This window comes from Cucurbita pepo, chromosome 20 (assembly GCF_057944985.1).
Source record: "Cucurbita pepo subsp. pepo isolate OVF chromosome 20, ASM5794498v1, whole genome shotgun sequence".
Taxonomy (NCBI): Eukaryota; Viridiplantae; Streptophyta; class Magnoliopsida; order Cucurbitales; family Cucurbitaceae; genus Cucurbita; species Cucurbita pepo.
This window is the reverse complement of record NC_141817.1, coordinates 2,158,043-2,183,114: the sequence shown is the minus strand read 5'-3', so window position 1 is coordinate 2,183,114 and position 25,072 is coordinate 2,158,043. Positions and strand designations below refer to the sequence as shown.

General features: G+C 36.5%; 6 protein-coding genes across 14 annotated transcripts; 2 read left to right on the top strand and 4 right to left on the bottom strand.

Annotated features, from left to right (window-relative positions):
- Positions 1-56: 56 nt before the first annotated feature.
- Positions 57-5,182, bottom strand: LOC111782972 (cysteine-rich receptor-like protein kinase 25). Its single transcript, XM_023663838.2, has 7 exons — positions 4,230-5,182; positions 4,021-4,158; positions 3,819-3,940; positions 3,035-3,245; positions 2,715-2,952; positions 930-1,080; positions 57-837 (listed from the first exon to the last, which is right to left on the bottom strand). Exons 1-7 carry the CDS (start codon positions 5,050-5,052, stop codon positions 520-522), a joined length of 2,001 nt encoding a protein of 666 aa, XP_023519606.2. The 5' UTR covers positions 5,053-5,182; the 3' UTR covers positions 57-519.
- Positions 5,183-6,700: 1,518 nt separating this feature from the next.
- On the bottom strand, positions 6,701-7,570 carry LOC111782986 (NDR1/HIN1-like protein 26). The gene has a single exon (XM_023663848.2). The coding sequence runs from the start codon at positions 7,531-7,533 to the stop codon at positions 6,862-6,864; it is 672 nt and encodes a 223-aa protein (XP_023519616.2). The 5' UTR covers positions 7,534-7,570; the 3' UTR covers positions 6,701-6,861.
- A 2,543-nt stretch (positions 7,571-10,113) lies between these two features.
- On the top strand, positions 10,114-12,615 carry LOC111782987 (uncharacterized). Of its 5 annotated transcripts, XR_015414717.1 has the most exons (7): positions 10,138-10,274; positions 10,580-10,752; positions 10,850-11,029; positions 11,135-11,234; positions 11,660-11,897; positions 11,980-12,200; positions 12,333-12,615. XR_015414717.1 is itself a non-coding variant. In XM_023663849.2 (6 exons), exons 2-6 carry the CDS (start codon positions 10,735-10,737, stop codon positions 12,059-12,061), a joined length of 618 nt encoding a protein of 205 aa, XP_023519617.1. In that variant the 5' UTR covers positions 10,114-10,274; positions 10,621-10,734; the 3' UTR covers positions 12,062-12,615. The 5 variants fall into 5 exon arrangements, 4 of the variants coding, with proteins under 4 accessions (XP_023519617.1, XP_086976825.1, XP_023519618.2 ...); XM_023663849.2 differs by having other exon boundaries at positions 10,114-10,274; positions 10,621-10,752; positions 11,980-12,615; XM_087120699.1 differs by having other exon boundaries at positions 11,141-11,234; positions 11,980-12,615.
- On the bottom strand, positions 11,471-15,101 carry RP1 (PPDK regulatory protein). Of its 4 annotated transcripts, none has more exons than XR_015414716.1 (5): positions 14,469-15,101; positions 13,635-14,274; positions 13,392-13,560; positions 12,016-12,067; positions 11,471-11,924 (listed from the first exon to the last, which is right to left on the bottom strand). XR_015414716.1 is itself a non-coding variant. In XM_023663843.2 (3 exons), the coding sequence occupies exons 1-3, from the start codon at positions 14,931-14,933 to the stop codon at positions 13,457-13,459; spliced, it is 1,209 nt and encodes a 402-aa protein (XP_023519611.2). In that variant the 5' UTR covers positions 14,934-15,101; the 3' UTR covers positions 13,214-13,456. The 4 variants fall into 4 exon arrangements, 1 of the variants encoding a protein (XP_023519611.2); XR_015414715.1 differs by having other exon boundaries at positions 11,471-11,910; XR_002813249.2 differs by lacking the exon at positions 12,016-12,067 and having other exon boundaries at positions 11,471-11,910.
- Positions 15,102-15,981: 880 nt separating this feature from the next.
- On the bottom strand, positions 15,982-17,313 carry GA2OX8 (gibberellin 2-oxidase 8). Its single transcript, XM_023664369.2, has 3 exons — positions 16,859-17,313; positions 16,447-16,768; positions 15,982-16,376 (listed from the first exon to the last, which is right to left on the bottom strand). Exons 1-3 carry the CDS (start codon positions 17,293-17,295, stop codon positions 16,146-16,148), a joined length of 990 nt encoding a protein of 329 aa, XP_023520137.2. The 5' UTR covers positions 17,296-17,313; the 3' UTR covers positions 15,982-16,145.
- A 3,081-nt stretch (positions 17,314-20,394) lies between these two features.
- Positions 20,395-25,065, top strand: LOC111782505 (dnaJ protein ERDJ7). 2 transcript variants are annotated; one of them, XM_023663264.2, is made up of 11 exons: positions 20,395-20,760; positions 20,850-20,912; positions 20,998-21,064; positions 21,181-21,240; positions 22,017-22,067; positions 22,186-22,266; positions 22,492-22,604; positions 23,390-23,507; positions 23,667-23,776; positions 23,972-24,227; positions 24,592-25,065. In XM_023663264.2, the coding sequence occupies exons 1-9, from the start codon at positions 20,642-20,644 to the stop codon at positions 23,745-23,747; spliced, it is 753 nt and encodes a 250-aa protein (XP_023519032.1). In that variant the 5' UTR covers positions 20,395-20,641; the 3' UTR covers positions 23,748-23,776; positions 23,972-24,227; positions 24,592-25,065. The 2 variants fall into 2 exon arrangements, with proteins under 2 accessions (XP_023519032.1, XP_023519031.1); XM_023663263.2 differs by having other exon boundaries at positions 20,404-20,760; positions 23,650-23,776.
- The last annotated feature ends 7 nt before the right edge of the window (positions 25,066-25,072 follow it).

Here is a 25,072-nt window from a genome sequence, read left to right as displayed (position 1 = left end):
ATATTTTAATTGAGAAAATATGAAAGCAATAAAAATTAATATACATTAGACTAAAGTGAGTATAATTCAATAGTAATTGATATATACTGTTGTAACAGTTCAAGCCCACCACTAATAAATATTGTCAGCTTTGATTTGATTTGTTATGTATCGTCGTCAGCCTCACGGTTTTGAAACGCGTCATCTAGGGAGAGGTTTCTATACCGTTATATGGAATGTTTCGTTACAAATGATATCAGAGTCAGACACTAGCGGCGCGCCAGCAAGGATGCTGGCCCCCAAGGGAGGTGGACTGTGAGATCCTAAATCGATTGGAGAAGGAAGTGAAACATTTCTTATAAGCGTAACCTCTCCCTAACATACGTGTTTTAAAATTTTTATGAGATTGATAGCGATATGTAACGGGCTAAAGTGACAATATTTGCTTAGACATGGGTTGTTATAATTACATCGGTCGGCAAATTTAAATTTTTATATTTGAATTTGTTGTACTAAAAAAAAAAAAAGATGAGACATACTTCAGCGTGGATGCAACTCTGAAATGGATGCGTCATTGACCGACCATTGGACAAATTGATTGGTAGAAATATCACTGTCTTTAATATCAGTGTCCTTACTACGCATGAAGAACGCTGGCTCTTCCGGCAATGGCAAAGTGACTGAATTGCTATTAAGCATAAGAACAATGGACGCCATGGAAGGTCTTTGGCTAGAATCCTCTTGAACACACAATAAAGCAATATGAATGCACCTAAGCACCTCATTTCTCGAGTAGCTATTTCTCAGAACTGGGTCCAATATTTCTAATGGTTGTTCAGTCTTCCACAATTTCCAAGCCTAATATAAGAACGAAAACAATAAACAATAAGGAGTTTGAGAGTTTCGTTTTGTAATGCATTATTTGCTACGTTAATTCAACGTCGACTTACGTAGGTCAAAAGGTCTTCGGCAAGATCCGACAAATAAAAACTACTGTTCTTCTGACCACTTAAAATCTCCAACACCAAGACTCCAAAGCTATACACATCAGATTTCATGGAGAAAATTCCGTGCATTGCATACTCAGGAGACATATAACCACTGAAACACAAAAATTGTCAATAATAATCGTTCTAAGTAAGAGGAAGTGATATGAACTGAGAGACATCAATCATACAATATACTTCAATGAATATGTGAAGAAAAGGTTGTCAAAATTATCAAAATATGTTTCAATTCATGCTACATTGAAGAAGAATAAAGTTTGATTGTTGCAAATTTTGGGTGGGTTATAATTTAGAGTTATTGTATTTTAAGACTTTTTATTTCATTTCGGTTACATTTACATAATGGCTAATTATGGCCATAAAGTGTGAATGTTACAACTTTTGGAATGCCTTTAATAGTTTCATTTTGAGGCTATATAAAGCCATGTATGTTGTATTTGTAAGGTAGACTTGAAAAATAGAGTAAAAGAAGCATTTGTGCTTTTCTTTAGCCAATGGCTAAGTTTCTTTGCAATTCTATGTAGTTTAGATTGCATGTAGAATCATTCAAGCTCGACATGATCAATCTTGCTTGTGGAATGATTCGAATCTCAAACAAGTGTTTGAGATATTTGATCAACAAGAGTCATTCAAGCTAGACATGATCGATCTTGCTTGTGGAGTGATTCGAATCTCAATCAAGTGTTCTTGTCTTGAGATATTCGATCAACAAGGTAATCCGAATCTTATTCCCCTTGTAGTTGATTCCTTATCTTATCATTTGGTATCAGAGTTTCAGGCTCAAGATCGGATATATGTTTCCTTTGCGTTTCTTCTCAATTTGATTTTTATTTATTTTCATCTTTTTAGTTTTTAATCGACCCAGAGTTCAAAATTCAATCTTTGCTCTATTTAAAATTTTGAGAGGTGAGAATGAGAGCTTCATTTGTGTAACTGAGTGTAAAAGGAGTGTCCTAAAATTTCCTTGAGTGTATACTCGTGAGGAGAGTGTTGTGAGGTCCTTCGTATTTCCATAACTTATTTTTTGCAGCAAAGTTTCACAAATAGATTCGAGGACGAATCCTCTTGAAGAAGTGGAGAATGATATGAACTGAGAGACATCAATCATACAATATACTTCAATGAAGATGTGAAGAAAAGGTTGTCAAAATTATCAAAATATGTTTCAATTCATGCTACATTGAAGAAGAATAAAGTTTGATTGTTGCAAATTTTGGGTGGGTTATAATTTAGAGTTATTGTATTTTAAGACTTTTTATTTCATTTCGGTTACATTTACATAATGGCTAATTATGGCCATAAAGTGTGAATGTTACAACTTTTGGAATGCCTTTAATAGTTTCATTTTGAGGCTATATAAAGCCATGTATGTTGTATTTGTAAGGTAGACTTGGAAAATGTATTAAAAGAAGCATTTGTGCTTTTCTTTAGCCAATGGCTAAGTTTCTTTGCAATTCTATGTAGTTTAGATTGCATGTAGAATCATTCAAGCTCGACATGATCAATCTTGCTTGTGGAGTGATTCGAATCTCAAACAAGTGTTTGAGATATTTGATCAACAAGAGTCATTCAAGCTAGACATGATCGATCTTGCTTGTGGAGTGATTCGAATCTCAATCAAGTGTTCTTGCCTTGAGATATTCGATCAACAAGGTAATCCGAATCTTATTCCCCTTGTATTGATTCCTTATCTTATCAGGAAGATTTAAGGTAAGAAGAAAAACTTACTAGGTACCGACGATTCTTTTTGTATTTACTTGACTTTCATCCACTTGAATAATTCTTGCCATACCAAAATCCGAAATTTTCGCGTTCATATATTCATCTAACAAGATGTTACTTGCTTTAAGATCACGGTGAATAATTCGGAGACGAGAATCTTCATGCAAGTACAACATTCCTCGAGCAATTCCATTGATGATCTTATATCGTTTCAACCAATCCAACTGTGTTTGTCCCTCGAGATCTACAGATTATGAACAATCAAATTGAAACAGAGTAAAGAAATGAAACAAACTCAAATATGAAAATGAAGTTGAAGAACAAACCAAATAAGAAAAAGTCGAGGCTTTTGTTGGGAATGTATTCATAGATGAGTATCTTTTCTTCACCCTCCAAGCAAAATCCCAATAGCCTTACAAGATTTCTGTGCTGAAGCTGAGCAACCAGCATAACCTCATTCTTGAACTCTTCAGAACCTTGCAGAGACCCTCTTGATAGCCTTTTCACTGCTATTTCTTCTCCATTTTCAAGCCTGCCCTGAAATTATAACATATATCTAAGGAACTACGGTTAAGAATCACAGATCTTCACAGTGGTATGATATTGTCTGGTATGATATTGTCTACTCTTATCAATGAAGATCGTGGTATGATATTGTCTGGTATGATATTGTCTACTCTTATCAATGAAGATCCTGATCATTCTCTAAATTAGCTCAATGTGAGACTCCCTCCCAACAATCCTCTCCTTGAACAAAGAACACTATAGAGTCTCCCTTAAGGTCTATGAAGCCCTTGAACAGCCTCCTCTCCTTAACCGAGGCTCAACTCCTTCTCTAGAGTCCTCGAACACAGTACACCCTTTATTCGACATTTGAGGATTCTATTTACATGACTAAATTAAAGGGATAGCTCTCATATCATGTTAAGAATCATAGATTTACACAATGGTATGATATTGTTCACTTTGAGCATAAGTTCTCGTGGTTTTGGTTTAGGCTTCACCAAAAGGCCTCATACCAATGTATATGTATATACTTATAAATCCATGATCATTCCCTAAATTAGTGTATTAAACGAAATTTGGTAGGTTTAAGTATGTGGTTGGTACCTTGAAGACAACTCCAAATCCGCCTTCTCCCAATTTGTTTTCCTCTGAAAACTTGTTGGTAGCTGAATCGATTGTTTTGAAATCAAATTGCAGAGATTCCATGGTGGTCATCTCATTAACAACTGCACAAATCATACCCAGAAATGGCTTCATATAATTTCAGAGATGAATTCCACAACTAGGATTAAAGAACAACACTTACCACTATCTTCCTTTACAGTAGAATGTCTGTTCCTAGCTCTCTGGCGCAGGAAGCAACATCCCAGAACAAAGAGCAGGATGGATATGGTAATAGGAGCCACAATGGCCACAATTAACATCGTTGAGATTCTTCTCTTCCCTGTTCAACAAATTCATCATGTTTTTCTTCACAAAACGACTCCATCGGAAGGAAAATAGAACAGAGATTACCTGGTGTAGGAGGAGGAGGAAGAGGCGGTGTTGGGGTGGTGTTATTGGGCGGGGTAGTCGCCGGTGGCGGTACGGAATTCGTCGGCGTTTGTTCGTAAAACATGTAAACTTCGTAGCGAACATAACAGCTGGGAAACAGAACTCTCCCACCTCGTTTATTACTGCAACAACTCGGAATACCATTGATAGCTTGGCGTAAGCATAGTTCGCAATCGGTATTGGACAAATCGCCGGTACACTGTGCTAGAGTGTAAAGGGGTAGATCTGATGTGAAATTAGCCTCCTGGGTTGCAAACAATTCGCCCACCGAGGCATTAGCAGCTCGAGCCGCGGTGGCTCTCAACATGGACATGACTAGTTGGTTGAATCGAGCCTTGTCGACGTCTATTTCAGCCGTATTCAGTAACGGCAAACTTGGCTCTGTGGAAACGTCGGAAAAGAAACGTTGGTCGGAGTAGCGGAATATGCATTCATCGTACCAAGCCACAGCGCCTTTCCTCAGGGGACAGTATTCCTGGGCTACGTCCTTGATAGCGGTGGCTAAGAAAGATCGGCAGACGGAGTCGGAGACGTCTCCACGGCACTGGAAGAGGCCGTAAACGGCATCGTTTGGGGGTCGGCCGGCGGAGGTATTGAAGAATCTGTTCTTTGGTGGGCCGTTGGCGGAGAGATTTGAAAAGAGGAGATCGAGATTGGAGTGATAGGTGCTGTTCTGAGTGAAATTTCCCGGCAAGCAACTCCGATATGGGTAAGAAACAGAGGTCTGAGCGTTTCCATGGATAAGGAAACAGAGGATGAAGAGGAAAGTAACAAAATTGAGCATCGTGAAGAAGCAATTGAGTTTGCTTACGATTTGGGAAGAAATCGTGGAGGTTATAAGAACAAATTTGGCGAAAGAATCGGAAGAAGACCGACAAGAAGTCAACCTCCAAATTGGAACAGAGTGAAGTCAATGTCGGAAATGGAAACAGAGGATAAGCTTTTTCATTTGGTTAATATAGTGAATTATTATTATGATTAAGATTTATTTAAATTTATTTATGTGGAAAATTGGGTTAGGAAAAGCGGTCAGAAATTGGAAGGAAAAAGAAGTGGGGGCAGTGTGGGGTCAGCATTGGGCAGGTATGAAAAATAAATTGTGTATTTTTAATTGGATTTGAATGCTTGAGGAAACTACGTGTCGTTCTTGACTAATTTTGTCGAATTTTATTCATCTCTCAAGTCAATTTTGCATCTTTGAATAAATAATTTAATATTTGAATTATAATTAAATTTGTTGGTATTAAAAAAAAGATAAATTTTATCAAATATTTCGTAATTTTTAATTGATTTTAATTTGACTTTTAACCTTTCAAAATTCTTAATTTCATATTTATTATCATAAAAATACTTAATTGGGTTTCTTTTCGCATAAAAAATTGATATAGGATAATATTGTTGTGTGACAGTCGAAGCCTACCGCTAGCAGATATTGTCTATTTTAGTCCGTTATATTTCAACGTCAGCTCCACGATTATAAAATGCTTCTTTTAGATAGAGGTTTCCACCTCTATGTAATAAATGTTTTGTTCTTCTCTCCCATCGATGTGAGATCTCACAATCCCTCCCCCTTGTGGGTCTAGTGTACTTGCTGACACACTGCTTGATATTTGGCTATGATATCATTTGCAATAGTTCGAGGCTAGTGCTATTAGATATTGTCCATGGGCCTAGCGTCCTCGCTGACACACTGCTTGATATTTGGCTATGATACCATTTGCAATAGTTCGAGGCTAGTGCTATTATATATTGTCCGCTTTGGCCCGTTACGTATTGTCATCAGCCTCACGGTTTTAAAACACGTCTTTTAGGGAGAGATTTCCACATCTTTTACAAGAAATGTTTCGTTCTCCTCTCCAATCGATGTGAGATCTCATAATTAACATCCTTGGGGACCAGCGTCCTTGTTGGTTCACCGCTTGGTGTATGGCCCTAATACCATTTGTAATAGCATGAGACCACCACTAGTAGATATTATTCGCTTTGATCCGTTACGTATTGACATCAGCCTCACAGTTTTAAAACGCACATTTTAGATAGAAGTTTCTACACAATTATAGAAATGTTTCGTTATGCTTTTCAACGGATACGAGATCTTATGCATTATTTTATTAGCATGGACTATTTTACATATTTACTATTAGTTTTTTTAAAATTTAAAAAAAAAATTACAATAATAACCATCATTTTTGCAGCTTTGACTAAGAGGTTTGACTCAATTCTCCTCCACTAATTATTAAACTAATAAAATTACTACTACTTTTTTTTCAAAAAAAGAAAAACATTAGAGTTGATTAAAAGAAAAAACATATATCTATACAGCTACATAGTAGACAATATCGCATCATTGTAGACATCTGTAGTAAATAAAATGAATAAAAAAAACATAATTTCATTCTCTTATTTATCAAACTTTTTGTCTGTCTAGATCAGTTTACATCTGAAAATATTAGAATTGAAGTCCACTTGGTCACACGAACAATTAATCGAACAAAGTCACAAACCCGAACTCAAAAAAATCTATTTTATTGAAAATAATAATAATAATAATAATAATAATAATAATAATAATAACAAAGAAAAAGCATTAAAATCATGAAAAGTAGACCGGGCACCTCACGTCCTTGGAAGAAGGCAAAATCAACCCATCACGGCCCACCGACACGTCACAATTAGCGTGCATACCATGGCGCTTACTATCCCAAGCGGATATTCTAAACCGGATGGTCGACGAAATCTCCAACCGGAAACCCACGGCTCCCTTAGACCGCTCTTTAGTAAATTCCATCCACCGATGCCGGTCGACGTTCAACGTCCCTCCACTAAGCGCCGCCGTCAGCACCTTGGTAGTCTTGGGGCCTTCATAATACTCATCCAGCAGCGGCGTGGACCCGATTTTCTGGTTCTTATAATAAACCGAACCGACCATGGAATCGTAGTAGATCCCAATGTTGAGATTGGAGTTTCGGGCCGTGACGTTGAAGACAATTTCGGGATTTTTGTAGCCGTTATCGAGGCCCAAACCCAAAATAGAAAAATGGTGAATGAAAAATCGGGGCCGGTGGGGTCGTAAACTAAGCCACAGAATAAACGTTATGATACCCACAATGAACAACAAGCCCAAGAAGACGGCGCATATGAGCTTGGAGACGCGCGTGGTTAGGCTGTCCTTGACACGCTGTGCGTAATAGCGCGGCGTGTGGTGGCGCTTGATTGGGCGCTGTTCTGGCGTGTTGGTCTCCGCCAATTGGGTGGGAGTGTTCATTTTGCAGGATCACAAAGCATTGTGTGGGAGGTGGGGGTGCTCAAGTAGTGAATATATAAAGGGAATATGTTGGTTGGGGGAATTTTTATGAGGAAAGAAAAGAATAAAAAGATGGGTTTTTTTTCTTTCACAAGAACAATGAAGCAATCGAGTTATTCTTGTCTGTTTATTTCAAAAAGTTGGCGTTTGATGTTTTGAAGGAGTTGTGTAGGGATTGGAGAGTGGTGTTTTTGTTATTCAATCTTTGATATTCTTTTCCCCCAATTGGGTTCTTGTATTATATTAATCGACATATTGGTTGTATTGTATTATCCAGCTATGCTCTTACCCTTCCTCAACTTTTTTGTTGGCCCATTAGGCCCATTAGTCCACTCTTAGTGGGCTGTACTTGGCCCAACTTCTAAATTTAATTTTCTTTTCACTCGGGATCACTTTGATCTAGAGCTTGAATGATTTTAAACCTGCAATCTAAACCGAGTAGAATTGCAAAGAAATTTAGTAATTAATTGAAGAAAGTATTTTTTTTACTACATTTTTCAAGCTTCACATGTACCGAAATTAAAATTCATGAGTGGTAACTTTCATATCTTGCGACTATAATTAATTATCATGTATACTTTATGACAATAATTAGGTAAATAAAATATATTTATGAAATATTATAACTCTAAATTATCATCTATCCAAAATTTATAACCATGGATAAATGAAATTTGATTTTTTTTTAATGTCGCATGAATTATAATTGTTTAAATTTATATTAGATTATCCCAAAAAAAAAAAATATTACTTTTATGGGATTTTAGTATATTCATATTATGGAAATAAATAAAAATAAAAAAGGGTAGGACTTGAAGTGGGGTGGCAAAAGGGCATTCATTTTCACTCAAAGTAGCTTGTGTGTGGCTTCAATATCAAGTAATCACATACCACAAAAGAACATCAATTTGGTACCATTTCCAAGCCACCATAATCCAACTTCGGTTCATCACTTCCACTTTTCTAAAGGATGATCGAGTTATAGAAACTTGTATTATTAAAATTATTGAAGTGATGGAATACAACTGCCTTTAACTAATTTGAACCAAATCATCTGCTCGTTCAAGTTGACATAGAGTGAATTTAAGAATAGTATTTTCTAAATAAAGATAAGGTTGCAAATCATAAGAATTGCTTAAGATAGTTGCATAATCATTGATTTCTTCGTTCCTAATCCCAAAATCAATTTTAATTCTTCACATTATCCAAACCCCTCTTAAAAGTCAAATCCCATAACAATGATTAAACTCACATGACCTCTACTTAGAGGGTGTCCAACTTTAAATTACTTAATAATCCAATAAAAGTGAAGGAAATGAAGAGGATACGACGTCGTAGGGTCAGAAATGCAAGAACAATATTAAAAAATAAATAAATATTATCTTTATTTTGCATTAACCAAATGTTCCTTTTAATTATTAGATATAATGAGAAATTACAAATTTTATTTCAATAATTACACAAATATCAACTTTTTAATTAATTAATTTTTTTTTATTTTTTTGGTGTCGCATTATTTATTCAACATATATATTGAATCATATTTGTTAGAAAATTTAATTTACACCAAATATAGTATTGTGTGTGAAGCATACAAAACAAGTTTAATAAATTTTCTTTTAATGTTATTAATGACATACAAAATAATTGCAACATCCTAAGCCTACTTTTCGTCTAAAAAAAATTCATTCAATAAGCCGAGAGAATGTCAGTTAATTGTCATAAGAGTAAATACTTCTGTTTTGGCCTTTCGTTTTTAAAACACATTTACTAGAGATATGTTTCCACACTTTTATAAAGAATGTTTCGTTTCTCTCTCCTAACTGATGTGCGATCTCACAATTTACCCATTCGGGGGCTAGCATCCTCGCTGGCATATCACTCGGTGTCTGACTCTAATACCATTATCAAAATGTCTACTCGTTTAAACTATTATTGAGCAATGAGCACATCTGAAGGGTTTGAAATTCAAACTTTTGACAGAGAGTCTAACAATTAATATTCTCTCGACGACTTAAGATTCCATTCCTAATCATTCGAATGTTTACGTTAGATGGAAATCCTTAGTAATTAATTAATATTGTTTGATCGTCTGGATCGACAACTACTAAATTAGAGATTTCAGAGGACGGTATAAACTTGTCTACAAGTCCAACAAACCAACGACCTTAAAAGATAAATTAAGAACGAAATGTCGTTAGTGATTGATTAGTGAATGTCAATTGGATGGGATCTACACATTTCCAAGCCACTATCTCTCATAAAACTTAGTTTAAACACGCAACCATTTCCTATCACCATCTTCATCATTATATATTTTAATACCTATCTTTATATTAAAATAAATCCATCCCACATTAACAATGTCACGCTCATTTCTAACTATATCTTAAAAAAAAAAAAAACATCATTATCATATCATTAAATAAGAACATACATGTCTGCTAAAACAAATTAATAAGCTACTTAATTGAATTTGAATCTAATTAATCATTCTTAATCTTGTTTTGTGTGTGCGCGAGTGTTTGTCTATAAATCCCAAATTCGGCGCTTTCTTTCTTCCAACACACACTCACACATGATCGGATTCTTGGTTCCCTTTCGTTCTTTGTCTCTTTCACTTTGATTTTGTTTCTTTTTCGCCATTTCTCCACTGTATCAGAATTTTCAGCTCTGCCCAGAATCAAATTTTGCTGTTTCAGGTCAGTTCTTCATCTTGTTCTTCGTGTTCTTCCGGTTGAAGAAGATGGGGTTCTGCCTGTTTCAAGATTAAGAAAGAAAGAAAGATCATTATGTTTTTTTTACTTAAATTTTTGAAGGTTTTTCTGTGTTTTTCTATGGTGGTTCTCTTGAGGTTTGTGAAAAGGAATTTAATATAATTTGTTGAAACCAATAATTAGTTTTTTATTCCGTTCTTGTTTGTGGCTATTTTTTGTTTTGTATCACGGGATTTGTTAATCTGTTTGTACTCAGAAACCAAATTTGATGTATAAATAAATAATTGCAGTTGTTTTGACTTATCTGTAAGTACCCATCTTTTATATGAAGCTTCGTGGTCGACCCCCCAAATTGCCCAATTCGGTGCGGAAGTTTTCACGAAGAACACGCCCTCTCTTTCTCTCTCTGTCTCTCTCTCTCTCACAATTCATTTACGAGAAAGTGATGGAAATTCCCAAATTGGTGAGTACTTTTTTCAGTTTTGTTATGATCTGTTCTTCTTCCCCTGTTTTTTTTTTTTTTTTTTTTCCCCACTGATTTGCTTTAATTTTCGTGTTAGAATTCGGCTGTTCTTCGGGAAGTTGATGAATTGGAAGAAACGAAAAATTCCCAGAAAATTTCAGTTTGTAATCAGCCAAACGGAGTGCATTACTCTGCAAATTCCGATAGCTTCGTCATCGATATGAATGGGTTCTCCAATGGCGGAACTAAAGAACCCAACACGAATCCCAGAATTACAGTACGTTTTTTCTTTGCGGGTTTTGTTATGAATTTCGAACTGCGATGAAAAATTGGTGACGCTTTTGTTGTGATTCTTACTTTTTTTTCAAAAAAAAATTGAAAGTTGCAGAGAAATTTATCCCGAAAAGGGTCTCAGCGTGGCGGCGACAAGATGATTGCTAGCAATACCGCTCCTATGGATAGAGATTCATCATCTCCAACCGGTACCATCATCATCATCTTCGATAAAAATAGAAGATGATGAACAAAAAAAGGAGAAAAAAATAAGTAATTTTGTTTGATATATTTGATTATAATACTATATATTATATTGATGTGCGCCAGTAGTGGGATCGAGCCAACCTGTAGTATGAGATGGGCGATTCTGATTCATTCGACTGAACTTATTATATGTTTGAATAATGTTTTTGTTTATATATAATTGCATTTAATGTGCACGTTTGGTGGGGATTTTAAATTTTTGGAGAAAATTTCTGGGATTTTGGTTAAATGTCAGTGACAATGTTTTTTTTAATCTTAACTCGACACAGAATATTTCAACTTGTTTGAGCAGTTCATTTGAAAAACAGGGGAAAACAGAGTTTGAATTTTGAAAAATTGTGGGTCCCCTGAATTGTGCAATTTTCAGTTGCAGTTGGAGCTACCATGGCGGAAAAAGCAGGGGCGGCGGTGGCAGTGGCAGTGGCAGTGGGGTCACAGCAAGATCATTTGGGAGTTGCACAAGTTCATCATCAGATCACTATAACCACAGCGAACACGGCGGCGGCGCCGGTTGAACGAGGCTTTCTTAGAAGAAACAGCTTCAGGAGGCCTTCATCTTCGTGGTTTTTGGACCCCAAGAAAGTTCTTCTCTTGTTTGCCACTGTGTAAGTTCTGTCCCTGTATGCATCAAACTTTCGTTATTTGTTTGTTATTTTCAGGCTCTAAATGGTGCTGTGTTTGGTGCAGGTCGTGTATAGGGAGCATGATACTGATATACTTCACCTTGGCCATCGGAAAACCCGACGCCGAGGAGCGGGGATTTGATTAATTATAACTGCAGGGAAAGGAAGAAGCAGAAGAACACACACAACAGAACACAGATATGAGAATGACTTGAAGATGTTTGTACAAAGAGATAGAATGATGGGAAAGACAAAAGTGCAGATTAAAAGCAAGAAGAACAGCAGGTTTTCTCATGGTTGGCACATTTACATTAGTTTATTAGGAAAGGAAGAAAGTGACAAACTAGAATGTGACAAAGGAATGGAATCTTTTCCCTTTTTTTTCTTTTTGTTTTGTTTTGTTACGAAAATTGACAGATGAAAGAGTTCAGAATACAAACGTGGTTCACTTGTGATTTGAAGCAGTGTGGTGTGGATTTCTCCATCTGCTAAGATTAGTGGAGGGTTTGGTGGTGACTGATCTGATTTGGTTACTCTTCAAATACCTTAAAGTTCTCCTTTTCCTCCAATATTCATTGTTTATAAGTGCCATGTCTTTGTATTCTGTGGCTTCCATGTGAGCAACAACAGTGGGCTACACTCCTACAAACACTAAGTGTATTTGAATGTCCTCAATGCATGCGCATTTCAATTTGTTCAACCAGTGTTTTTGTTTGATTCCTAGAGCAATACTTTGGCTTTGGGGGGGGCCTATTGTGAGATCTTATGTCGGTTGGAGAGGAAAACGAAGCATTTCTTAGAAGGGTGTGGGAACCTCTTTCTAATAGACGCGTTTTAAAACCGTGAGACTAATGAAACATTCCTTAGAAGGGGGTGGAAACCTCTCCCTAATAACGCGTATTAAAATCGTGAGGCTGATAGAACAAGCCAAAGCTGACAATATCTGCTAGCAGTAGACTTAAGCTGTTATAAATGGTATTAGAGACAGGTACTGACTAGTGTACGAGAACGCTGGCCCCCCAAGGGGGTGGATTGTGAGATCCCACATCGGTTGGAGAGGGAAACAAAGGGTGTGAAAACCTCTTCCTAATATCCCTAATAGTTGCGTTTTAAAACCGTGACCCTAAAACTATGAGGCTGACGGTAATCCATAATGTGTTAAAGCGAACAATATCTGCTAGTGGTAGACTTGGGCTATTACACCTATCACGGGCTATACCATCTTTTTGCAACCCACACTAACACTAGAGGTTGGAACCTAATGCCTCGTGAGAAAATGATCCCCCCACAAACAAAGGTGCAGAACTTCTCTTATTCCCATTTCAGGATGTGATCTTATTCACAGGCATTTAATCAACTGTTTCAAGTAAAACAAGAAGCGATAAACGTTGCAAATGGAAAGTGACTTCAGACCATGCTTGTGGAAAGAAGGAAATGCATTCAGTAAACGTATTAAAGTTCTATGTCAAGACTAACAAGATTGAGCGACATCTTATTGAGCACTGATACCATCGTGCCTTCATGGCTTAGCTTTAATGTCTCTAGTAGCGCTTTGATATTGTTGGCATCGAACACTTGTGCTTTCTATCGTGGTAAAGCCTCAATATGACGGCGGCAGTTTCTTCTATGGCCTTCCCTGTCACCTCTGCAAGCCAAACAAATAAAACTACAGTCAATGATAACTGGCAGAGCATTTCTATGTTTTGATCAACTTAATACCTATCACAGGCCATGTGGGGTTTTGAGCAAAGATCTTTCCAGCAAAATCCAGTTCCCTTCTAACAAAATCCATTTCTGAATAGGTACTTCTCATTTCATCACAAAATCCCAAACTCTTGGCTCTTGCTCTTCTTATTGTTTGCAACACAATCGGATTTATAGTCAAACCAAACACCTTTTCAGGGTCTGCTTCGAACAGGTTCTTTGGGAGTTTGATCCCCATTACGATCGGCACATTAGCCACCTTATATCCCTTTTGTGCAAGATAAATGGACAATGGCGTCTTCCCTGTTCGAGATACACCAGCAAGAACAATGTCAGCTTTGTTCAAGTTTTGAGGCAATGCACCATCGTCTTGTTTGATTGTAAACTCAATAGCTTCAATCCGACGAAAGTACTCGTCGGTAAGCGGGAGATTATTGCCGAAAGCCCCACGAGGAAGACCGGACGGTGAGACACCAAGATGTGATGCAACAACTTCTGTTAATGGTCCCAGTATGTCATTGGATTGAATGCCCCACAGTTTGCAAGCTTGCTTGGCAGATTCAGCCATGAATGGATCAGCTAAAGTATAAACAAGCATAGCGCCCTCTTTGGCTGCTTGTTTTACTATCTCCCGTAATCGCTCTACATCATCAACCTGCCATTTGTGTGTGTTTTGTTTGTAACAGCAAAAATTCAGTGCAAATTCAAAAGACTTAATCTAACGCCCTACCAGCTTCCTACAAAACCCTAATCATATATGAATTGGGAAAAGTTTAGAACGTCCGATTGCGAAACAAATTAGAACAAAAAGAGAAACAACAAAATCGGTAAGAAGAAATCCAGAATTACCCCAGAGAACAAATGGGTGCTAACAGGGCAAACACGATCCACCAAACAATGAGTGAACTGGCCCAAGGCGGCGGTGACGGAGTGCTCCACCGTCCATCCAGTGCCATCAGACACCATATAAATGGACTTCCCAACTATTCTCTCCACATCATCGTCGCCATCTCTTCCTTTAAGAGCAGGTTCCGGTGGGGCTCTGTCAGTGGGCGAATCGGGAGAACGCAGCTCGACAGCCTGAGTAGTCCGATTGCTGTGGCGCTCCAATTTGTGCCCCGATCGTAAAGCGCGAGCCCTAGACCAGCGATTCAATTGGGGGCTACCCTTGGATTTGCGAACCTGTGGCCCGGATTCGGAGGATGATTGGTTGTTGATGATAGAATTGGAGAAGGTAGGTTGATTTCTAGGTTTGGGAGTTGGGTAACTGGGCGTGTGAGGGGTGATGGACCAGCTGAAGGTGGAAGAAGCCATTCCAGTAATGGGGAAATTCAAATCATCGATAACTCAGCGGAGATTCAATGAAGACGATGATGGAAAGAAATTTCTGGAGGTTCTGTAAATGTTCCTCACATATGAAAACGGTCGATCAGTTCACAATTTCAAAATATCTTCCATCTTTGTTCGTCACAAAAATATCTTCTCTCCCTTTTTTTTTATTTATCTTCGTTGCAGGGCCATACAAAGACTCAAGAGTACTAGTGTCCACTCTGAACATAAGTTCTCGTCATTTCGTTTTGGGAAAGTTTTGCTTTGGACTTTTAAAAAATGTCGGATAACAATGAAGATAGTACTATTTATTTATAAATATGTAGATTTATAATGGGGAGGTGTTGGATCATGGGTTTATAAACAAATAATACTTTCTACATTTATACGAGGCCTTGTAGAGAGTCGTGTTCATCTAACATGGTATCAGAGTCATGCTCTAAACTTAGTCGTACCAATAAATTGGTAAATTCTCAAATGTCGAACAAAGGACTCCAAAAGAAAATGAGTCGAGCCTCCTCGAAGGCATAGTAAAAAATGACTAAGACTTCAAAAGAGTCAAGCCTCGATTAAGAAGAGACGTAATTTGTTTGTTCGAAGGGAAGTATTGGATGATGAAAGTCTCACATCAGTTAATTTAGGGAATGGTCATAGATTTATAATCAAAGAATACTATCTCCATTGGTATGAGACCTTTTTGGGAAACCCAAACCAAAACTACGAGAGCTTATACTCAAAATAGAAAATATCATATCATTGTGGAGAGTAGCGTTCATCTAACCGACCTAATCTATTGTTTGACTCGTCACTGTTGCATGCAAGCTTCAGCCATAGGGCGCAGTAGAATGATTTTCTATGAAGCCCATCCAAGTCAAAAGGCCCAATCCGCCGCTAAATTGATAAATTAAAAAAAATATTACTTTTCAATACTCTACTCTCCCTCCCTCGAAAATAATTTTAAATTTTTAAAATTTTTAATAATATCAAACTTTAAAATAATAATAATACTAAACTTGAGCTCAACTTTAATGAAACTGGATTTTATGATAGAATAATTTAAACAATATTCGTCATTTCTTCTCTAGAGTAAGATTGATATATCTCGATGTACATCACAAAACTACGATTACCAGTATCGATTTTACTTTATAACTTATTTATTTAAAAAGAAAACACATTTATTGTCTTTTTGTTTTGTCATAAGACAAACTTGGGCAACCCAATCTTGAAACCATGCTTACGAACATCCTCTTGAACCTGATTCCGAAATTCCCTAAAACTAAACCTTCTATAAACCCCAGGCTCGCATTTGCTTTTTATTACCGTCTCACTCCAAGGACACAAGAAATAAGCTATTAAGAATCTCTCGAATTTCGAGTTCGTCACAACTCTATGCTCGACGCTCTTGTACACATTGTTGCTCCAAGCCTACATTTAAGTTTAAAATTATTATAATTATTCCATTAATAAAATAATAATAAATATAAATATATTTGACCTGAAACAAGTCGCCAATGTTGATTATAAGAGCCTCGGGGTTGGGTTTAACGGCGATCCACTCCCCGTCCTTGACCAACTCCAAGCCACCGACTTGGTCTTGGTGAAGAATGGTCAAAAAATCGCTGTCTGTGTGAGGCATGAGTCCGAATACCCGACCCGGAACCGAGCATGGCGGGTACCGGTTCATCCGGAGATAGCACGTGCTTGGCACACAATTGTCAACGAAGAATTTAGAGCTTCTCCCCAAATTCTCTCCCAAAATCTCCGCTAGCTCTTGCGCCAACCTCGAAACTTTCCCCGCGAATTCTTCCATTGTTGACCTGCTTAATATTTAACACCAGAATATAATTATTTAAATATAATTTTTAATAATTTGGAATAATGCATGGATTTGCATGTTTGGAAGGAACCTGAGATCATCGGAGCCGTTGGATCCAAGAATATCGGAGAGAGAAACATGGAAGGCTTCCGACCAAGAGAGTTGGGTAAGAGAAGTGGCGGTGGGTGTTCCCCAACGGTAACTTCCGGCGGAGAAATTCAAGAACATGTCCTCCTTACTCTTACGCTCAAACGGCTGTTTAAAAAGCTCAATTTGTTTGGCTCTCATCTTACCCAAAAGCTCACTCGAAACCCCATGATTCACAACTTGCAAAAACCCCCATTCCTGAGAAGCTCTAATTATATCATTTTTGCACTGTTCCACTTCCCCGACCTCCGCTCCGTCCCTCAAACGCCTCAAATCAACCACCGGAAGCTCCCATTCCTTCACCGCCACAGCGTCGCCTCCTCTATCCACCGCCGTTTCCGCCAAGAGACTCTTGTAAGCCTCGTGAAATGGTGGGTCCATAGCCACGTTGGCAGACTGATATAATTATCCCAAAAAAATTACGACGATTTAAAAGGAAAGCTTTGTTGTTGATGCTCTTGGTTTGTAATGTTTAGATTTATATAGAATATTTTCACCCTCCAAAATTAATATTTATTTTAACATATAGTCTGTACCTTCCAAACAACCCATTTTATGTAAATAATATTATTATAATTAACCAAAGTTTGAATGCACATAAATTAAATTAATTTTGTGACAGGAAAATGAAAGAAGTCAAGGGGATCAGGTGCTGGAAGGAACGAGAAGAAGTACCCAGTGCATGTCAGTTTGCCATGAAATAAACAGGCCATGCCTGATATTACATGTGACTCTGCCTCAATCAATTTTCTTTTTTTTTTTCGGAAAAAAAAAATTCAACTTATTTAATAAATTTATGTATTTTGTATATATAATTAAAAAATAATAAATTATTTTCACGTTTCTAAATTTTAGGCTTTATACGAAAAAGTGGGACTAATTTTAAAAAAAGGAGAGGCCCACTAAATGATAAACTAATTATTTTGTGGCCACAGCCTTGATTTACGACCAAAAATAAATAAATAAATATAATTTATTTGTTGAGATGACTAGGCGTAGGGTAAGGGCTTTTTAGTGATTGAACATCGTGACCAAATATCAAAATAACAACTTTTAATAGAAATATGCTTCTTTTTTTTTTCTTTTTTTTTTTTTTTTTTTTAAATAATAATAAAAAATATATTTCACCCTTCTGTTGATGGGACGTGGCGGTGACGTGGAAAATTACAGCAAATAAGGATAAAGATGACAGCGAGGTTGGTATCTATCTTAGGAACCAAGGGATTTAAACTTAATTTTAATTACTAATTTATAAATGCAATAATAATTAAGGAAATGAATTATTAGAAAGAAAAGAAAAGAATTTGAATATAATATATATTATATAAAAAAAGGGAATTATTTAGATACTTGGAACTTTTCTGAAAAAACAAAGAGAGACAATTACAGTTAAATTATGAAGAGGTATAATAAAAATATAAATAAAAAATAAATCGGGAAAGATCTAAAATGACGAAACATAAGGTTCGATGTGTGCCCATTCTTGTGTACAGACATAACAGCTCTTAACAAAACGAATAAACAAAAGAGAGCACCTCAATCCCCCACACACGCTCTATTCTTATTCTAACCATTTTCGTAAAATATATTATCTAATTTTTTAATAATAATAATAATTATAAATCAACTTAAATATAGCTCAAATGATGATACAATTTACCTGGTTTAGCGTATGTATCATAATTGCGCTGGGCCGAAGAGTCAGGTGGAATATATAATTGGAGAGAGCGTGACAGAATGGGATGGCGGGATGGGGGAGGGTTAGTTATATAGGGAGGGGGGAATGGTTGGATGGAGAAGATAAGAGGTGAAGGGGAAATGAATGGACACAGAGGTTCAACGTAAACCCACGTCCCAATATGTGTTGACGCAGAATGAACAGAGTGAGCACGCACGCGGCTCGCGGAGGTATCATACAAAAATATTTTTAATTACTTTTACTCACCCAATTCAAATTGGTTTTATTTTACCTTGACTTGGTTCAATATGCACCATTTGAATCTTTTTTTTTTTTTTTTTTTTTTTTTTTTTAATATATTATATATATGATTGGTAATGGACCCGACTGACTCGACGGATTCATATTTGAAACATCATGCCCCTTTCATTCGATGTTTATACGTGGCTGAATGCAGAATCACATGCATGCAGATGCAGATGCAAGTTCTAAGTACTTTTTAATTTATTATTATTATTTTTGGTTATTATAGTTTGATTATTAATTATAATTAGGCGTTGAGTATAGAAGGAGGGAATTTGAAAGGGACATGCAAGCCATGTGGGTTGTTTAGGTGATAATGAAAGGGCTTTGGAATGGAAAGGGAGGGGAGGGGGAACAGGACCACCCTCAGTATCTTTGCCACTCATTGGACTCTCTCTCTCTCTCTCAAAATATTTAAAAGAAAAAAGAAAAAGAAAAAGGGTTCCCAAAATATCTCCCATTCTTTAATGGCCTCAATGTTTGACCATTCTAGTCGGCAAATCCTCAAAGTGTATTAAACTCATTTGGGTTGGAATCGTACGCTTATGCACACACTCGATCTAGATGAATATAAAGAACATAGGAAAAAAATATGATAGAGAAAATGTAAGGAGAATATTGGCTAAATATTTTGTATTGATGAGTTCAGGAATGTAGTAAGAGATAACACTCAAAAAAATTTACATTTTCACAGCTTCACACCTTTGAGTGAGTATATATATATAACTATCTACCCTATATACTTTTTACTATTTACTATCATTTACTATAATTTACTTTATATGTCATTTACTATATATAGTTTTTCTGCGTAACCAGTCTCTATGACCTAATAATTTGAAATTTTGGAGGCATCACATGCTTTTGGAAAGTGGTTCGATGAGATTCTGTATCGGTTGATGGAGAAATGAACGATATTACTGTTTGGATTATTACAAAATGTGTGGTAGTTAAGGATTGAAAAGTTATTAGCGGTTGAAAATGGTAATAATAATAGAATAGAAAGAAGAAATGGAGAAGAAAGGGAAAGGGGTTTGAGTTGTTGTGGGTGCGCTGGGTGTTGCAAAAGTAATGGTATCGTACCTGCATGTCCTACCAACACAGCTATGTCAATGGCTGGTCTATTTGTTCACTTCTTCACCACACACCTCCAAACCCTCCCTAAATTCTCTTCCTAAATAATAAATATATTATGATTTAATTTTAAATGACGGGGTAAGATCCTATATCAGTTATAGGGATAACAAAACATTTTTTATAAAGACGTGGAATTAACTCACATTGGTTAATTTCGTGGAAGATCATAGTTTTATAAGTGGGGAATACTATCTCCATTAATACTATTAATATAAGACTTTTTGAGTAAGTCCAAAATAAAGTCACTAGAGCTTACAAAAAAATCTATTTTACAAAAGCATGTTTTTTTCGTTCATAAAAGTTGATGGTTTTGGGACGGAAAGGGGAGATGGAGGATTATGCAAATCACACGGTCTAGAATGAGGGGTTCCAATCCAACGGACATTCCGTTGCGATAATTTGCTCTAGAGTTTCAGTCCGTCGATCTAGAATTTAACGCTTGGATCATCATCTACCTCAGATCAGTTCACATTTCTTGGCTACCACTGTAACAGGAAGGTCGTTCTGTAATTTCAAATAGAAATATTGGCAAGTTCATTTGCGCCAAGTCCCTAGTCAAACTTGAAGCGGGATTGCAATCGAAATTTGAAGCTTACACGGCTAAAGACGATGGCGCCACCGGCAACTACACGGTGGCGCGCAATCGTATCAATGATTGTCATGTTGCTGATGATCTCACCGTCGGTGGCTATCTACTGCGACGAAGACGATTGCTACGATCTCCTCGGGTATGTTGGGGTTCATTTTCCCTATTATTGTTGTTAATACTAATGCCTAGTTTTGATCTCTCTAATTAGTTTTCAACTGGCCATTTCAGAGTATCGCAGAGTGCAACCCAATCGGAGATCAAGAAAGCTTACTACAAACTGTCATTGAAATTGTCCGTTCTTTTCTTCTTCTAGTCCATTTCGTCTTGTCATTCAATGTCATTCCATTTGAATTTCTGTTTCTGGTGTTCAATGAAGCCATCCAGACAAGAATCCGGATCCGGAATCAAAGAAGCAATTTGTTAAGGTTGCCAATGCTTATGAGGTACGGAAACGTTAAGATTCTAGATGCTATTTTCTTCGATATGCCTTCATTTACGTATTGTTGTTTGATTTTAATTCTTCGTTTCCTAAACATGTGAGCTTATCTGTTAATTGCAGATTTTGAAAGATGAATCCACGAGAGGACAATATGATTACGCAATCGCTCATCCGGAAGAGGTAGTTTTAAGTATTTGAAGTCCACTGCTAATGCGTAATAATATTAGTTTTCACTATCAATCTTTTCTCATGTGGCAGTTGAGACCCTCTACTATACTAGTGTGGCCATGCCATTGCCATGGTTGATGGTTTTGTTGATTCTTTCTCTGGTTTACGCTTCTACTAGCAGTGGCAATACGCTCATTTCTTGGATGTGTTCTAATTTTCTTTGTTAATCTACCAATGTGATACCTATATAACAGGTGTTGAGTGATTGCATTGCATTTCCCAAGTACAAAGTGGTTGTCTGGAGGCTGTCCAAACATGAGTGATAAGTCAGACGTTTGGTTTGGCATTTGAACAATGTGAAGATAGTGCTAAAAATTGAACAAGATAATTATAGAATAGAATAGGATCACATTAAGATTTCTTGATTAGTTTGATGCATGAACAGAAATTCCCTTTTAACACAGATTCAAGGGACAATTCACTTTTTACGAAAATCATCACAGATAGAGACCTGAAATACTATTAACATTTGCAGAATGTTACCACCTAAAGCTTTCCCATAGGACAGATGGCCTCTTTCTTTTCAATACGTATGCCTTTGGGCTACTGTTGCAAATTAAGGTTGAGTCGTTTATGACGGAAACATATGCGACTGTACCATTTTGTTTTCTAAGAAAAGAAGAAACTCAAGCAAAGAACAAATTATGATTGTGCCATCGATTTTTCAAATAGCTGATGGACACTGGCTGCTTTTTAATGTAGTAAACTGTGATTTCTTCATTTTATAGGTATTTTACAACGCAGCTCGGTACTATCATGCATATTATGGTCATAAGACGGTAAGGATTTTTGTATTTGTCTTATGCTTACAGAATATGTGGTTTATAACTAGGTTAAGTTTATTTATCACTTTTCGTTGTTTTTAGTAGTTGTTTTGGTTTTCTGCTCTCATTTTAGGATACTCGTGCTGTGCTGGTTGGCCTTCTCTTGATTTTATCTGCATTTCAATATCTGAATCAGTGGACAAGATATCATCAGGTACTAGTAGCTCTAAGTTATTCCACCATGAAAAAGTATGACGGTTGGTAGGTGAAATTGTTTGATGGATGACCTGATTAACTTTTCTCAGGTCACATGAATTTTATGTGCACATTTGTTCCAACCTGATCTTGGGAACTTTTTATAGTTAATTCATATTTTGTTGTCCGAATCTGCAAATAGATGTCGATTGCATTGTACTGAATCACTTACTTCATGCTATAGGCTGTTGACATGGTCAAGAAAACCCCTGCTTACAAAAATAGATTACGGGCTCTTGAATTTGAACGAAGTGGAGGAGCAACAAACAAGAAGAAAGGTCACAAGCAGTTGGATAAGTATGTTGTTGTTGGTTATTTACCAGAATAATTAAGGGGAAAAAATAATAAATGGCGCTTTTTCTGGAAAAGCTCTTTTTTTACCTTGTGTCTAGCTTAAAGAACCCAATTAAACTTAAATAGAAGAAATAGTACCTTTTCTTAATTTTAATTGACTTGAACCTTGAACTTAAATAAAAGAAGAAATTAGTACCTTTCCTGGTTTTTTCTTTTTGTTTTTTTTTTTATTTTTGAGATTTGTACCTACATTCGAGCATCATTGTGACCGAGGAAGGTTATTTTTATTGATGGGTTTTTGTGGTTATGTTGGATATACGTTTTCATTGGGTTAAAGTTTTTAGTGCTGCATGATTTGTGGCTTTGTTCGAGTATTTGTTTAGGGTGATATAGTTGTTGTAATTCTGAAAACTTTCCAGCTTCACTCTAAGAAATACTAATTCTATCACCTTTTCAAGTTCAAGAAAAAATCTGTGATTAAATTAAAATTTTTGAGTAAAGTTTACTTAGTCAAGCAAATTGAGGGGTCACAAGGAGTTCTTCCCTAGTACTTTCATTGTTGGTTTTATTTAAGTTTATGGGAACACTTCAGTTCAAATTACCCAACGCTGTTCTTATACATAAATTTAATGGGCTTCTATTCAGTTTTAAGCTTTCTTTAAGCATTTTACTTATTCTGAAATCTTTTGATTAGTTATCAACTGTTTCTCCATTTTTTTCTCATTGGATTCTCAATCTAACATATCTTTATTTATTTATTTATTTATTTATTCTTGTGGCTTTGTCAGAAAAGTGGATGAAGATCTTGACAAAGAACTGGAATTGCAAATAACAGGAGCTGAGAAGCCATCTGTATGGGAACTACTTGGCGTTCGTCTTATTCTTCTACCTTACACTATTGGCAAGGTTAGATTTTGTGCCCGTGAGTTTTGGAAATTTTTATGGTCATTTGATTTTCAATTTCGTTGTTTCCTTATGTTACTGAGCGGGACTCCATTCATTTAGCTCATATTCCTCAAGGATTTGTTCTTGTGTTTCCTTGATTCAGTTATTATTGTGGTCTAGTTGTTGGTTTTGGAGATACAAGATAAAACAAATAACTTACTCTTGGGAAGATGCCTCTTACCTGACGCAAAGTTCACTTAGAGTCCCTATTAAGGCTTGGAAAAACATCGGTGAGCAAATAATTGTTGCTATGCTAATTTTCTTGTTGAATAATTTAATGCAGCTCTGTATTTGTCCCGTTTTTGTTCCCTTGACCCCTTCTCAATCTCTTCACTGCTCTTAAACAGCCAGATTTCCATTGTCAATCTATGCTTTTCTTTTACCTACAATCATTAATTTATGATTGCTTGAATTCTGTAAACCAGATGAATCAACAAAAGAAGACCTTATTCGGCGATGTCTATGGAAGAAGCACAATATGGAGAACTACCAGTCTGAAATTCGAAAGGAGTCGAAACGCCGAAGATAGGCTGATGAAATTCAACCACCATGTTACAATGTTAGAGAAGCTACTGCAATCAATTATTGCCTCAAAGACAGAAACTATTTATACCAGTTGAGCCCCCTCCATTGTGACTGTCGTTGAAAGATGCCACAATTTTGACACCTGCTCTACACGAGGTAAGGTAATTTCGACTTGGATCAATTTTTTTTCTTTTTATCCCTCTGGCTATCAGTCAAGAATCTCCTGTTCTCAAGTTAGTACTCGGTGGATTGAAATTATTACTGTGCATTTTATTACTTCATGCCATGAGTTAAATATACTGCTGACTATTCAACTATAGAAATAACAGATCTTGATCAGAGTACACACTTTTCTTTCTCTCCTATTTGGAAAACTAAAGTTGACTTCTTCCAGAGAAATTTAAATAAAACCGAGTTTGAATTTTCTGAATTAGTTTGAAAGTAGAGACTCTGAGGATAAGACATCAATTATCATTCTAAAAATCGTTCGCTTGATCAAGTTATATAATTTTTCTTGCAGATACATGTTGGAGGCTGGCTGTAGAATGAATAATGGGAAGAAGATGGTGATATTCCCAGATATTTTGATATTGGATTTGAATTATGATAAGACATTGTGCTTAATAAAGTTTGTGGGTCTAGTAGAGTCGGCTAGTTGCGATGGTGGGGTGGGTATGGCCCAGCACTTTTCGGTCAAGTGGAACGCTCAATTTGTCCGCCGCCCCCAATCTTGCTGGATGCCGACTCCCTCACTAATTCACAATATTCATTCATTTTATTTTATTTTATTTTATTTTCCTTCATTTATAGTAACAAAATCTCTTTCTTCCATTATCTAGAGGGTAAATTTGTAATTTTACCAGTAATTTTGCAATATTTCAAGTAGGGGGGAAGAAGAATATATTCCAATCCACGCAAAGACGCGCAACGTCTAGATTTTTCTTAATAAAAGAGCCGAACTCCGTTATAACGGACGTTACTGGTGTTTTAATGACGTCGGC